This window comes from Mobula hypostoma, chromosome 5 (assembly GCF_963921235.1).
Source record: "Mobula hypostoma chromosome 5, sMobHyp1.1, whole genome shotgun sequence".
Lineage (NCBI taxonomy): Eukaryota > Metazoa > Chordata > Chondrichthyes > Myliobatiformes > Myliobatidae > Mobula > Mobula hypostoma.
In genome coordinates this window covers 189,789,346-189,805,812 of record NC_086101.1, presented here as the reverse complement: position 1 = coordinate 189,805,812, position 16,467 = coordinate 189,789,346, and the positions used below count along the sequence as shown (strand labels likewise).

Sequence of the window (16,467 nt, the reverse complement as noted above, 5' to 3'; positions counted from 1 at the left end):
CGACAAAGCACAGGTTCTCTCTCTCCCTGGCAAGGGAGAGGGAGGTGTCCCCCATTTTCACAGCGAGCGGTAGACATAACAACAACCCACTGGTTTACAATGTTATAAGTCCATTTCATCGCTAGTTGCTGTCAAGCAATATAAATGTAAGAAATGTAGATGGGTGAGTTAGTAAGTTTGCAGGCGATACAATGATTGGTGATGGGGATAGCGTAGACGACTGGCAAAGAAAACTACGAGGTGTAAATCTGTTGTAGATATAGCCGGGGAAATGGCAGATGGCATTTAACCCAGCCAAATGTGAAATGCTGTACCTTAGTAGGCCAAATGGTGAGCAGGGGGATCTTGAAGTCTAAATTCATATCTCCCTGAAAGTGGCTACAGCATTGATAGGGAGGTTGAGAAGGCATATGGCATGCTTGTTTCTATTCATCAAAACATTGAGTTCAAAAGTCAGGAAGTTACGTTGCAACTTTATAAAACTCTAGTTAGGATGCATCTGGAGAATTGCTTACAGTTCTGGTCACCCCATTGTAGGACGGATGTTGAGGTTCTGGAGAAGGTGCAGAAGAGGTTTACCAGGATGCTGCCTGGATTAGAGGGCATGTGTGCTAAGGAGAAGTTGGACAAACTTGGGTTGTTTCCTCTGGAGCAGAGGCTAAGAGGAAATCTGACGGAAGTTTATAAGATAATGAGAGGCATAGGTAGAGTAAACAGATAATATCTAGACTACTAGATCCTTTTTCAGATGACATCTTTTTCCAAGGGTTGAAAAGAGGTATGCATTTAAGGAGGTAATTTCAGTAGCGATGTGAAGGGCAAGGTTTTTACACAGCAGTGGGTGCCTGGAATGCATTGTCTGGGGTGATGGTAGAGGCAGATACATTCGGGACTTTTAAGAGATGTTTAGATAGGCACATGAATGTGAGGAAAATGGAAAGATTATGGGCATTATATAGGCAGAAAAGATTAGTTTAGTTAGGCATTTGATTACTGCTTTAATTGGTTCACCACATTGTGGGCCAAAGTGCTTGTTGCTGTGCTGTTCAATGCCCTATGTTCCAAATGTAAATAAGAACAGAAATTGGTCTTTGTTTTTTGAGCAATAATTTTTGATGTTCTTCCTCACCCACTTTTCCCCCTAGAATATAAATTTAAACTACTCCACCCCAGAGGATAAATTTACTCTCTGCAATTAAAATGCCATCAGTCTACACTTTCAGATTCCCTTTCAATATTGCAGTTCCCTATCAGTGAGTAAGTAGCTGTATAAAGTTTTATGTTCCTTATTGGTTGATTCTGAAGATACACACATTCCATGCACCACGTCAGCTTTCTGTCTTTGTAATAAGTGTGAAGGAAGGGGAAAGCATAGTTCCAACTGTTAAATGCACTCACTTTATTAGCTACACCTGTACTCCTCATAACCTCATTAATGCAATATCTAATCAGCCAATCATGTGGCAGCAACTCAATGCATAAAAACATGCAGACATGGTCAAGAAGTTCAGCTGTTGTTCAGACTGAACAACAGACTGGGGAAGAAATGTGACCTAAGTGACTTTGACCGTGGAGTGATTGCTGGTGTTCAGAAACTGCTGATCTGAGATTTTCATGCACAACAGTCTCTAGAGTTTACAAAGAATGGTGTGAAAACAAAACAAAATAATCCAGTGAATGGCAGTTCTGTGGACAAAAACTCGTTAACGAGAGAGTTCTGAGGAGAATGGCCAGAGTGGATTGAGCTGACAGGAAAGAGCCGGTAACTCAGATAGCCACACATTACAACAGTGGTATGCAGAAGAGCATCTCTGTATGCACAACACGTCGAATCTTGAAATGGGTGGGTTACAGCAGCAAATCACACCGGGTTACTCCTTATAAAGTGGCCACTCAGTGTGTTTGAAAGTAGTCTGTGGCAAGTTCTAAATGAACAACAATGGCATATTTTGAGGACCATTTTTTTGGAGTAGGCCATGGTTGCAGGGGAACATCATCCTTTACAGCATAGCACTCCCCTATTGCTGTACTGAGTTGAGGGACCATTCTTCAACTGAGTTGCAGATCAAGCATCAGTCATAAACCCAAGAGAGTCTGTAGATGCTGGAAGTCCAGAGTAACACACACAAAATGCTGGAGGAACACAGCAGGACAAGAAGTGAGAATAATCCCAGGAATGAAGGGGTTAGCATATGAATTATATTTGATGACTCTGGACCTGTGTTTGCTGAAGTTTAGAAGAATGAGGGGTGATCTTACTGAAACCAATTGAACATTGAAAGGCCTCAATAGAATGAATGTGTGGAGTGGATGTTCCCGATAGTGGAGGAATCTAGGACCAGCAAGCATGTCCTCAGAATAGAAGGATGTGTCTTCAGAGCAGAGATGAGGAATCTCTTTAGCCAGAAGGGGATTCATTGCCACAGATGGCTGGGAAGCCAAGTCATTGGGTACATTTAAAACTGAGATTGATAGACTCTTGATTAGTAAGGCTGTTAAAGGTTACATGGAGAAAGCAGGAAAATATGGTTGGGAAGGGTAATAAATCAGTTGTGATGGAATGGTGAAGACCGGAAGATCCGAATGACCCAATTCTGCTTTTGCGTCTTGTGGTCCAATCTGTGAAGAATTAAAAGCTGATGTTTCGAGCTGAGACCCTTCATCGGGGTGTTATTTCAAAGAAGTCAGAAAGAACTGATGTGGTGCATGGAATGTGTGTTATCTTCATAATTAACCAATGAGGAGCATAAAACTTTACAGTGCCACTCACTCACTGATAGGGAACTGCAATATAGAAGGGAAATCTGCAAGCATGCACTGATGACATTTTAATTACAGAGAGTAAATTTCAGTCCAGCCCAAACCATCACCTCTTTATTCCTTTCCATAGATGCTGCCTGACCTGTTGAGTTCTTAAGACATCTGTCACCACTTCTATGAAAATGAAAGCACTTCAAGCATTTTGAGGTGGTGAAAGGGACTAGAAATGCAAGTCTTACTTTTGCTTTCCATACCTGAAAAATCTAGTCTGGTCCCTTTCACAAACAAGAGTCCTGCTGAAGGGTATCAGCCCTGCTGAGTTCCTCCAACATTCTTTGTGTGTTATTAACCTTCTATGTGGCTTTGACAGATAAATACCTCCAGGCCTCAGGTAATGACTGTAAAATGGAAAAGCAAAAAAAACCTTGCTTGAAAGACTTTTCTGTAGCAACTTCCATATGCCCTTCAGCGCATTGCCAACACACTCTGCAGCTTGTGAAGTACTTTTGAAGTGTGGTAATGTAGGAAATTCCAACAGAAAAAAAGTATGGGGGCATTAGAATTCACACCCAAGACAAACAAGAGAAAATCTGCAGATGCTGGAAATCCAAGCAACATGCACAAAAAGCTGGAGGAACTCAGCAGGCCAGGCAGCATCTGTGGAAAAGAGTAAACAGTCGACGTTTTGGGCCGAGACCCTTCATCAAGACTCAAATCAGAATTCATGCCACCAGGTTCAGGAACAGTCCTGATCTCTCATGATCTCTCAGACATCAGGCTCTTGAACCAAAAGGAATAACTTCACTTGCCCCATCACTGAACTGTCCCCATAAGCTTACTTTCAAAGTTTCTTCATCTCATGTTCTTGATATTTATTACTCATTATTATTATTATTATTATTTCTTTTTTGTATTTGCACAGTTTGTGCATACTGGTTGAATATCCAAGTTAGTGCAGTCTTTCATTGACCTGTTATGGTTATTAGTCTATGGGTTTATTGAGTATGCCTGCAAGACAATGAGCCTCAGGGTTGTGTTTCGTGACATATGTGTACTTTGACAATAAATCTACTTTGAACTTTGAAATGTTGCAGCCAAATTGTTCTCAGCAAGTTCCTGTAGATCAACACAAGAGATTCTGCAGATATTGGGGAATCTGGTGCAACACACAAACGCAAGCAGACAGACAAGCACGCGCAGGCAGTTGGACAGATGCACACACAGGCGGGTATCTCGGGAACTTGAAATCATTGAAAGGATCTAGAGTGTCTGAAGAGTCATGGTTGTAGGTAGGAAGGGACTGAACTAGGGGCCATAAAACACAGTCAATGTATGCAGATATGAGTTCACTGGGGCAGGAGCAAGCAAAAACAATGGGTCTACCTGGATAGGAAGGCTTGTGGATCTTGGGTAAGAGGTAGAAATGGGAGGTCCAGGGTGCACGAACTATGAGGTTGGTGGCAGTGGATGGGAGATCCCCAGGGTTAATAAAGTCAGTAATGGTGTGGAAGACAATGTCCAGGTATTCCTTAGTGTGGTTCTGTTCGAGGGGTAAGTAAGAGGAGGTGTTGTGAGCCTCGGCAAGGTAGAAGTCAGTACGCCAGACTACTACAGCACCTCCCTTATCTGTGGGTTTGATGGTGAGGTTAGGATTAGTGCAGAGGGAGTGGAGAGCTGAGCATTCGGAAGGAGTGAGGTTGGAATAGGAGGGAGGAGTGTTAAAGTCTAGACAGTTAATGTCCCATTGGCAGTTGGCAATGAAAGGTCCAGAGCAGGCAGAAGACCAGGGCGGGGTGTCCAGGAAGAGGGGAGGGTTGAAGATGGGAGAAGGGGTCATTGGTGCTGGGTGGAGAATCCTTGCCAAAGAAGGTGGAGACAGACGGCGGAAGAAAAGCTCAGCATCATGGCGGGCACAGAACTCACTGAGGTGTGGGCGCAGGGGGACAAAAGTGAGGCTTTACTTAAAGGTAGAACTTTCTGCCTCCGAGAGGGGAAGGTCAGAGGGAACACACACTCTCTCACTCTTCAATATATTTCATTGTATATGTCGTTACACTTGTGATCAATAATCTTGAATCATGAGATCAGGCACATCTGTCAGTCCTCCCCCCTCTTCCCCTGCCCCCCCCCATAGATGCTTCCTGGCTTGCTGAGTTCCTCCAGTGCTTTTTTTTGTGTTCGTGTTCGTTCTCTCGTTCAAGTTCCCATACATTACAAGATGGAGTGGGGTAAAATTGGCTCTCGGTGCTGATGAATCCACACACTGAAGTACTGTCAGAGTCTGACAGAGCAGACAGGGTTCTGGCTGTATCTTTCATCTGAAATGCAGCCCTGAATGTGTAATGCAAATTCAACTTTTCTGGCACCAAAGTAAGGAAGTGGTTGTTACCAAACAAATTGATTCTGAAATTTGAAAGAATGCAAAGGGATTATTACATTTAAGTGCTGTATATTCCAGTGTCTGCTGTAATCTGAAACTGTAACAATTGTATTTCAGGGTACTTGTTTTAAAACATTAGACTTATCTTTTAACTTCACTGTTTAAACATAGCACAGGACTGCTTATTATGTTATTGGGAAAGTACCAATAAATTTAAAGCATATGCAATTAGGTTTATTTTTGAAACCTGGCTGTCACAGAAATGGACTCCTCCGATCTACTTCCCTCCTTTAATTCTGTCTGTCACTCCAGAAGTAATCTCGAGGAGTATTTCAAAATACTGTCATGACATACAACAGATTATAGAAAATGGGGTGAAATAATCACCAAATTTTGATTCCAGTAGCTGGGGTCAATGTCCCTTTGATGCAAAACTTGTCCCTATTCAAAGATTTGATTGTAAAGGCGAGGACTTAGTTGCTCTTTATTGATAGCCATTCTTATTAAATCAAAAAGGTTTAGTATACAATTATTTCCAGTCATTCAGGTATCTCTTATAATGCCTTTTAATATATGTAAACAACCAAAAGTCCCTTAGTTCTGGAATGAAAAACCTCATCCTGAGAACAGATGGAGCAACTGAGAGACAGGGATGGCATTTTTATAAGTAACAGGTTGGGAAAGAGGTATAGTCCAGGTAGCTGTGAGAATCGGTGGCTTTATAAAAGATAATCAGTTGATAAGCTGTCTCTAGAGATAGAAACAGATTGAGAAAGGGAAGGGAGGCATTGGAAATTCAAGGCTTTGAGAACTGTCTAAAATGAAAAGTAGAACCATTTATAAACTGAATTGCAATGGTTGGGTCTTGGACAGCTGAGGATGCGGTCATCAGTAGACGTATGGATTTCTGGATGTTAAGACCACAACCAACAACAGGATCTAGCGGTCAACTCCTTGTGTGTGAAGAACCCCAAATAAAAGCTAAAAATTGTGAATGCTTAGCAGGTAAGGCGGTATATGTGGAGCAAGAAATACAGTTAACATTTCAGGTCTATCATCTTTCATCGGACTCGATAGGTGACTTGAAACATTGACTCCACAGGTGCTGTGTGGCCTGCTGAGTATCAGACCGTAAAACAGAAGTAGAGTTTCACCATTTGGCCCATCAGGTCTGCTCTGCCATTCGATCATGGTTAATTTATTTTTCTCGTTCAACCCCATTCTCCTGCCTTCTGCCTGTAACCTTTGAAGCCCTGACTAACCAGGAACTTATCAATCTCTGTTTTAAATGTACTCAATGAGTTGGCCAATGAATTTCACAGATACACCACTTTCTAGCTCAAGAAATTCCTTCTCATCTCTAGTCTAAAGCGATGTCCTTTTCTGAGCCTGTGCCCTCTGGTCCTAAACTCCGCCACCATAGAAAATATTGACAGAATTTGGTCTTGCATTTCTACCATCTACAGTCTTCTGAGTCTGAACCTGATTTATTACCAATGACATTTATTATGTTATTTTTTGTGGAAGCAGTACAGCACAATACAGAAAATATGCTTTAAGTTACAATAAGAAATGTATAAAAATAAGTAATCCAAAAATAGAGCAAAGGATAGTGAGGTAGTGCTCACGGGTTCATGGATTGTTCAGAAATCCGATGGCTTCTTCCCCTCCGCCATTGAATGTGTGTCTTCAGGCTCCTATACCACCTCTATGATGGTAGGAATGAAAAGAGCGCATGTCCTGGGTGGCGGGAGTCCTTAATGATGGATGCTGCATTCTTGAAGCATCGCCTTTTGAAGATGCCCTCAGTGGTGGGGAGACAAGTGCCCATGAGTCTAACCTTGTCCTTCACAGTCCAGTCTCCTCCCCAGAGAGTTGATTCTCAGCACCCCTCTGATGTGATTACAACACTGCATCAGAGGAAGCTCATTGTTGCCTGCTGGAGTGCAATTAATGCTGGTGTTAATTATCCACATTCCATGACATAGTTTCACTAGAATACTACAGCACAGTACAGGCCCTTCGGCCCTCGATGTTGTGCCGACCCATACATTCCTTAAAAAAACGTACTAAACCCACACTACCCCGTAACCCTCGATTTTTCTTTCATCCATGTGCCTGTCCAAGAGGCTCTTAAATACCCCTAATGTTTTAGCCTCCACCACCATCCCTGGCAAGTCATTCCAGGCACCCACAACCCTCTGTGTAAAAAAACTTACCCCTGATGCCTCCCCTAAATTTCCCTCCCTTAACTTTGTACATATGCCCTCTGGTGTTTGCTATTCGTGCCCTGGGAAACAGGTACTGGCTATCCACCCTATCTGTGCCTCTCCAAATAATAAATATCAGCCAGGTACCTATCAATGATTCACATTGCATGCTTTTTCAAGCTTGTGAAGTAACCTGTTCTGCAAGTGACTTCTAGGTGAAAGAACCCTTCTTCCTTGACCTCTGCCCTCTCCCTCCATCCCACCTCAGCATATTTAACTTAAATCAGAAACAGGTATATTATCAACAGCTCATTAATTGCCATGTCATACGATATGAGCAATCATGGTCTTTTCATGACAATGATTGTTCTTGGCAAAATTTTTCTACAGAAGTGATTTGCCATTGCCTTCTGGGCAGCGTTTTTACAAGGTGGGTGACCCCAGACATGATCAATACTCTTCAGAGATTCTGCCTGATGTCAGTAGTCACGTAACCAGCACTTGTGATCTGCATCGGCTGTTCATACGACCATCCACCACCTGCTTCTGTGGCTTCAAGTGACCCTGATGGGGGGAGTAAGCAAGTGCTACACATTGCCCAAGGGTGTCCTGCAGGCTAGCAGAGGGAAGGAGCACCCTACACCTCCTTTGGTGGAGATATATCTCCACCCTCCACTCCAAGTATCAACCATCAAGTGGTGGAAATCCAGAGTAACACAAGCAAAATGCTGGAGGAACTGAGCAGGTCAGGCAGTATCTATGGAGGGGAATAAACATCTGTGGAGGACTGAAGGTGAATCAGAATTGGGTTTAATATCACTGGCGTATGCCGTGAAATTTGCTTAAAATCTTGCTTGAAAAACCTTTCTTAATAGCAACTTCCATACCCCCTTCAGCACATCCCCAGCGCACTCTGCATCCAGTACTTTTTAAGTGTGCTGTAATGTGGGAAATGTTGCAGCCAGTTTGTTCTCAGCAAGTTTCCTTAGATAAACGATGCTGGAAATCTTGAGCAGTACTCAAAAGACTGGAGCAAACGTGCTGAGGAAGTCAAATCAGAGTCTGCAGGCCTGAGTCCACTGGAGGCCTATCCTGGGGTTGGAAGACTGTTCACACATGGGCGGATGGGAGGGATAGGGTGCAAGTTTGCAAATCAAATTGAAATGAGCAATCCAGCATCTATAGAGGGGGATAAGCATTCCATAGATGCTGCCTGGTCTTTTGAGTTCCTCCAGTATTTTGTGTGTGTTCCTTTAATTTTCCAGCATCTGCAGAATCTCGTGTGTTCGTACCAGTCAGAATGCTCTCCACCATAAATCTGTAGAAATTTGCAGCTTATTTACAGAAACATTCAGACTAAATGGAGTCAAAATTCCTCCTCCAAACTAATTAAAACATTTCCTGGAAGCATTTAGATCCTACCTGAGATACCAGTCCCACTGACGTCTGTCCTTCACTCTCCAGACATCAAGCTTCCTCCTCCCCATTACACTGCTGGCAGACATCCAACCCATTGAAAATAAGGTGTCACGCAAACAGAATAATTTTGCTGTATCTCAGCATTTAACCAATTGCCATACAGACTTGCAGCAGGCGTAGACCAGCCTGCCCTGAAGCCTGCTCTGCCATTTAACAAGTTCGATTGTAATCAAATATTATCATAATCTCAACTCCACATTCTTGTCCACTCCCAGTAACCTTTCACTCCCTTGTTTATCAAGTATCTATCTTTATGTCTTAAAAATATTCAAAGACTCTGGAACTTGCTGTTTGAACGATGGTGGAAACTAGGATCTGGTTCTCCCTCTGAGAGTGGAAGACTGATCCTGCACTTAAGTCTTAACTGGGTGGCTCCTTTTTTCTAAATAGTGGCCTTTAGTTTTAGATTCTCCCCAGAACTAAAAAACTGAAGTATTTCTTAGAGATGCAGGAAATCCAAAGGAGACACAAAATACCGGAGGGACGAGTCAGGCAGCATCAATGGAGAGGAATAAGGAGATGACTAATAAAGGTTATGCAGTAGGGAATTTCTAGGCAATTTCTAGAGTAGGTTGCATGGTCAGCCAAAGAGTCTGTAATGTGCTGTACATGTCTACGTTTCTATGATGTTTTGGTCTGAGACTCTTTGAGTACAAGCTGGCAGGTGAGGGGTAGGGAGAGGGAGGATAAAGAAAGAAGCTGGAGGAGCTAAGTAGAAGGGGTAAAGGGCTGAAGAAGAAGGAATCTGATGGAGGAAAGTGGACCATGAAGAAAGGGAAGGAGGAAACGAAGCAGAGGGAGGTGATGGGCAAGCCAGGTGAGGAGAAGAGAAGGGATGTATTAGTGATTTAGCAATGACCAAGACACTGTAAATCAGATGGTTAAAGTCTTCATGCTGTTCATTATCCTGATTTTTTTTGGGTGGGGGTCTCTTTTTTTCAGGTGAAGCACCCCCCAAGGCATTGAAAGGGGCAACGGAGAAGGCAAAGGAAACGGCATTGGCTGCCACAGAAAAGGCGAAAGATCTGGCCTCCAAAGCAGCTCCTCAGAAGGCAAAGCAGTTTGTCTGAAACCAGCCAAGAGTTCCCAATCACGAAAGGCATCCATCTGGCTAGGTTCAATGTTCCAAGAATACCAAAAAGTCAACATTTCTCGGAATGACCTTTTATTGAATGCACTAAAAGTTTACATCATTATTTTCTTGTTTGTTAATAACTGTTATCTGAAAGTCTTATTATTTCAGTAGATTAAATAAGTGCATTTACTGTACAAATAGTTACGAAGGATTTCAAAAAATATCCATAGCTTCAAGGGCCTTCCAGGACTTAATTGGATGTAGTTAAATATGTTTGTTTTTCAGAAATGTTTAAATTGTTTTTTTTAATCAATTGAATTGAGAGCACAGGCCACAGCATTGGGTAGAAGTTTTAACCCATGTTCAGTAATTTGTCTTGTCTGATATTTAATTTAAAATTTTAATCCTTGTAGGAAACCTCATTTTTGTTTTGAATGTGTTTATCATAACATTAAAATGGATCAATCCAGTCATCTGCACTAAAACAAATTCAGACCAGGGCCAACACTTCAGGTTGGATTTGAAAAGACATTTCTCATCCCAGATGAGAACTGATTTGAATCCACAAGTTGAATGAAGAACAAACAGTGTTGAAAGGACAGTGTGGTTGTATTCTGATTGTACAGTTCATCCCTGTGGAAGATCAGTTCACATCTGAGCAAACGGTTGATGGGTCTCTTTTAAATTTTAATTACGCCCCCCATGTTTCTGTTTTCTCTTTTTTCCACTTCACACCTTGTAACGTGCAGCTTTTTGTTCTTGTGAGTGGTATCCGCATAGCCTGCACTTTCATCTTGGAGGCTGCAGAGTCTTCGTCTCAGGTCACCAAAGCTGTTCGGTTGACTCTGCGGCAGTTGCGTGCTTATTTTCTACGGCAAGTCTGAAAGGAACACTGCCCTTCTGCCAAGCTTCCTCGAGCTAGCAAAAATAGCTGTGTTTGCACAAACTCTTGCTGATGAAACCTCTAACTGTTAATTTATTGTTATTGTCAAACTGGATGGGCAAAGTTTACTAAAAACGGTTTTTGTTTGAGTTTCTAAAGATTGCCTTGGATCTGTTAGAACTGTCAGTACCTTTCTTAATGTTTAATAAATATCAAAACGAAGCATTGAGTGAAAAGCTGCGATATTCTGTTCTGCTCGGCTGACTGCCCCTTGGTGCATCAGGCTGTCAGTAAGCTCCTCCTGAAATGGCCATCTGTTCAGCATATGCACACCAGGCTTTTAATTAAAACTCAAATCTGTGAGCGTTCACTCTAATACTGTGTCTGTGTCTGTGTCAAGAGAGCAACAATCCCACTTATGCAGGCCCTCAACTTAACATGTGAAGGAGCATGGGAAGTCAAAGCATGTCTTATCAGCAGAGGTTGAGCAAGTTTGGGCATTTCTCTTTGCACCAGAGGAGGATGAGAGGCGACGTGATTGAGGTATACAAGATGGTAAGATGCATGGATAGAGTGGCCAGCCGATGACTTTTTCCCAAGTTGGAAATGGCTAATACTGGGGGCCATAACTTTAAGGTGATTGGATGAAAGTATAGGAGGGGATTTTACAGAATATATTTTCCATCTGCCCACCATCTGGTTCCACTTACCACCTACCAGTCTCTATCCCAACCCCCTTGTACTTTTACACAGGGAATCTTCCCTCTTCCTGCCTTCTCAGCCCAGAGACTTTTTCCCCAGAGCAGAAGTGGCTAATAGGAGGGCATAATTTTAAGGTGATTGGAGGAAATAGTGGCGGGGGGGGGGATGCCAGGGGTAAGGATTATGTGGAATGCTCTGCTGGGGGTGGTGGCAAGGGCAGGTATATTAAGGACACAAGTGACTCTTGGATTGGCACATGGATGATAGAAAAATGTGGAGAGATGATCTTGAAATAGCTTAAAAACTTGGCACAAGAACCTGGGCCTAAGTGTGCTATAGTGTTCTGTGTTCAATTTTATTCAAGTTCAAAGTACATACATGTCATGTACATACGAGCATAAGAAACAGGAGCAGGAGTCGGCCACCTGGCCCGTCGAGCCTGCTCCACCATTCAATAAGACCATGGCTGATCTGGCCATGGACCCATCTCCACCTACCTGCTTTTTCCCCATAACCCTTAATACCTCTTCAATGCAAAAATTTATCCAACCTTGTCTTAAATATATTTACTGAGGTAGCTTCCACCAATTCATTGGGCAGAGAATTCCACAGATTCGCCACTCTCTGGGAAAAGCCGTTCCTCCTCTTCTCCCCCAAATCTTGCGGCTATGTCCCCTAGTTCTAGTCTCACTTACCAGCGGAAACAACTTTCCTGCCTCTATCTTATCTATCACTTTCATAATTGTATATGTTTCTATAGGATTTCCTCTCATTCTTCTGAATTCTGGCAAGTACAGTTTCAGGCGACTCAATCTCTCCTCATAGTCCAAACCCCTCATCCCTGGAATCGACCTGGTGGACCTCCTCTGCGCCACCTCCAAAGCCAGTATATCCTTCCTCAAGTATGGAGATCAGAACTGCACACAGTACTCCAGGTGCAGCCTCACCAGTACCCTGTATAGTTGTAGCATAACTTTCCTCTTAAATTCAATCCCACTAGCAATGAAGGCCAACATTCCGTTTGCCTTCTTGACAGCCTGCTGCACCTGCAAACCAACATTTTGTGATTCATGCATAAACACCCCCAAGTCCCTCTGCGGAGCAGCATACTGCAATTTTTTTTTAGTAAATGCATCCATTAGTCTTGCGAGACCATGGATCCGTGCCTGGAAAGGTTGTATGGAAGACCAGCAGTTGCCCATGCTGCAAGTCTCCTCTCTCCACAACACCAATGTTGTCCAAGGGAAGGGCATTAGGACCCATACAGCTTGGCACCAGTGTCGTCACAGAGCAATGTGTGATTAAGTGCCTTGCTCAAGGACACAACACGTTGCCTCGGCTGGGGCTCAAACTCACGACCTTCAGGTCGCTAGTCCAATGCCTTAACCACTTGGCCACGCGCCCACAATTTTTTTACCATTTAAATAATAATCTGATCTTCCATTTTTCCTTACAAAGTGGATGACCTCATATTTGCCAACATTGTACTCCACCTCCCAGACCTTTGCCCACTCACTTAACCTAGCTATATCTCTGCAGACTCTCCACATCCTCTGCACAATTTGCTTTTCCACTCAACTTAGTGTCATCAGCAAACTTCGATAAACTATACTAGGTTCCCTCTTCCAGATCGTTAATGTTTATCGTGAACAGTTGCAGGCCCAGAACCAACCTCTGCCGCACACCGCTCACCACTGATTGACAACCAGAGTAACACCCATGTATCCTAACTCCCTGCTTTCTATTAGTTAACCAATCCTGTATCCATGCTAATACATCAACCCTATGCATCCTTATCTTATGGATAAGTCTTTTATGTGTCACCTTATCAAACGCCATCTGGAAATCGAAATAAATAACATCCATCTGTTCCCCTCTATCCACTGCGCTTGTTATATCCTCAAAGAACTCCAGTAAGTTTGTCAAACAGAACCTGCCTTTGCTGAATCCATGCTGCATCTGCCTGATGGATCCATTTCTTTCCAGATGCCTCGTTATTTCTTCTTTACTGAACAGCTTCAAGCATTTTCTCAACTACAGATGTTAAACTAACTGACCTATAGTTACCTGCCTTTTGCCTACATCCTTTTTTGGACAGTGGTGTGACATTCGCCGTCTTCCAATCCGCCAGGACCAGCCCAGTGCCCAGGGAATATTGATACATTATCACCAAAGCGTCTACTATAACTCCTGCCGTTTCTTTCAATACCCTGGGATGCATTCCATCAGGACCAGGGGACTTATCTATCTTCAGGCCCACAAGTTTGCTCAGCACTACCTCTTTAGTGATAGCTATTGTATCAAGGACCTCACCTCCCATCCTACCCATAACGTCTCTCTTTGGCGTGTTAGATGTGTCCTCCACTGTGAAGACTGACACAAGATAGTCATTCAAAGCCTCGGCCATTTCCTCATTACCCAATATCAATTCCCCCTTCTGGTCCTCCAAAGGACCAACATTCACTTTCGCCACCCTTTGTCATATGCATGAGTGCATGTATCTACAGATGCAATGAAATACTTGTGGCAGCATCACAGACACATTCACAAGTACATGTATGTAAATGATGCACAATTTTTACAAGAAAGAAAACAGAAATAGCAAGTTATTTTAATGGCAAATGTTCAGAGTCATAATAGTGTTGCTTTACCACGGTATTGAGTAGAGTAGAGAACACCAGGATGTTGTTCTGACCTTTTAATCTATTCCACGATCAATGTAACCCTTCCCTCCTACATAATTCTCTATTCTTCTATCATCCATTTGCTTATCTAAAAGTCTCTTGAATGTCCCTGATGTATCTGCCTCTACCATCACCCCTTCATCAGGACTGAATTCTGGGGCTGCAGTGATTAGCTTTGTTTGTCATGTGTACATCGAAACATACAGTGAAATGTGTTGTTTGCATTAACAACCAACACAGTCCGAGGATGTGCTGGGGGCAGCCCGTGAGTATCGCCATGCTTGTGGCGCCAACATCACATGCCCACAATACAGGGGAAACCCACATGGTCATGGGGTGAACAGACTAACTCCTTACAGTGACAGGAATTGAACCCCAATCGCTGGCACTGTAAAGCATTATGCTGTTACCAGTTTGCACCCCTTGCTTTGGTCTGTTCTGCATCACATTAATGTTAAATAGTAACAACTGTGACCCCAGCTTAAAGACATCTCACTCAGTACATGCTTGCCCCTCCCAACCTTACATCAGCTCTCTGACCACTGTTTCCACTCAGCAGCGGTTACTTTCCAATGTTTAACCTGTAGACCTTATGCTCTTCAAAATTTATTATCAAAGTGCATATATATCATCATATACAACCCTGATATTCATTTTCTTACAGGCATACACAGTAAATGCAAAGAATCACAATAGAATCAATGAAAGACTGCACACTAGACAAGCAACCAATGTGCTAAGGAAAACAAACTGCAAGTACAAACATGAAAAATCAACAAAAATGATAAAAAGCAACAAATATCCAGAACATTGAATGAAGAATCCTTGAAAGTGAATCCATAGATTGTGGGAACAGTTCAGTGTTGAGTGAAGTTATCCCCTTGGCTCAAGAGCCTGATGGTTGAGGGGTAACAACTGTTCCTGAACATGGTGGGGAGTCCTGAGGCTCCTGTACCACCTTCCTGATGGCAGCAGTCAGAAGAGAGCATGACCTGGGTGATGGGGTCCCTGATGATAAATGCTGCTGTTTTCCTGCATCAGCACTCCACGTAGATGTGCTCAATGGTGGGGAGGACTTTACCCATGATGGACTGGGCTGTATTCACTACTTTTTTTTAAATCACAGTGTGGTGGAATCAGCTGTCAGCGAGTCTGTACTGTGGTACATTTATGTCATGTTGTTTTCCCACCTTAATTCTGTTTACCTAACGAGCCATGCTGCACAGCAACCCACCCATTTCACCCTAGCCTAATCACAGGATAATAATGATCAACTAACCAGTACATCTGTGGAATGTGGGAGTAAACCAGAGAACCCAAAAGAAACCCATGCGGTCACGGGAAGAGCGTCCAAACTTCTTACAGACAGCACCAGAACTGAACTCAACTCCAACATCTCCAGCATCACACCTGACAGTAGCATAAATAAAGCTACCTTTGATCAGTAGTTATTGAAATCTTTTCACTCAATCTTGGCAAATTTTAATTGAAACTGATCCTTGACACCCGCTCAGGCTGGGTACTCCAGTTCTGCGTGAAGAAAGGCTCTCCCCCCTCATGGTCCCCTTTCGGGCTTCTGCCCTCTTCTGCTATCTCCAGTTTGAAGAAGGGTCTTGACCCATATGTCAACTATCCAATTTCCTCCAATAAATGCTGCCTGACCTGCTCCAGATCTTTGTGTGTCTGTTGCTCTCCCCGTTTCTAATCAGGCACCCCCTTGTCCTGAACTGATGGATGCTCAGGGGAAAGTTTTCTGCCGGCAGCCTCCAATGTTTCTTCAAAATGGAGTTCTAGAGCACCTACAGCACAGAACAGCCCATCCAGTCTATGCCAAACTTACTCTGCCTAGTCCCATTGATCTGCACCTGGGCCATAGCCCTCCATGAACCTATCCATATTTCTCTTAATCATTGAAATCAAATCCAGATCCACCACTTCCTCCAGCAGCTCATTCCACCCTCTGTGTGAAGAAGCTCCCCTTAAATATTTCACCTTTCACTCTTAACCTATGACTTCCAGTTCTTGTCACATCCAACCTCAATGGAAAAAACCTGCTCATATTTACCCTATCTATACCCCTCAGAACTTTGTATACCTTTATCAAATCTCGCCTCGTCCAGGGAATAAAGTCGTGACGGAATAATAGTTCGATGGGGACTAGATGAGCCAATGGGTCTGTTTCTGTGTAGTACTCTATGAAGAATTTCGACTTGAAGGACTTTATTGAAAATCTGGAAATGTTCTCCTCTCTCTGCTGCCATCAGGAAGAAGGTACAGGAACCTCATGACCCACA

General features: G+C 43.1%; 1 protein-coding gene across 6 annotated transcripts in view; it reads left to right on the top strand.

The window, feature by feature from the left end:
- The window catches only part of LOC134347238 (PRELI domain-containing protein 1, mitochondrial-like), a 68,221-nt gene extending 57,040 nt beyond the window's left edge, over positions 1 to 11,181 (top strand). For 5 of the 6 annotated variants that reach the window (XM_063049579.1, XM_063049578.1, XM_063049580.1 and 2 more), the window contains 2 exons: positions 6,014 to 6,145; positions 9,772 to 11,181. In XM_063049579.1, the coding sequence (XP_062905649.1) occupies positions 6,014 to 6,145; positions 9,772 to 9,899 (260 nt within the window). In that variant the 3' untranslated portion in view covers positions 9,900 to 11,181. The remainder of the gene's footprint in view (positions 1 to 6,013; positions 6,146 to 9,771) is intronic. The other variant, XM_063049581.1, reaches the window with a different exon arrangement.
- The last annotated feature ends 5,286 nt before the right edge of the window (positions 11,182 to 16,467 follow it).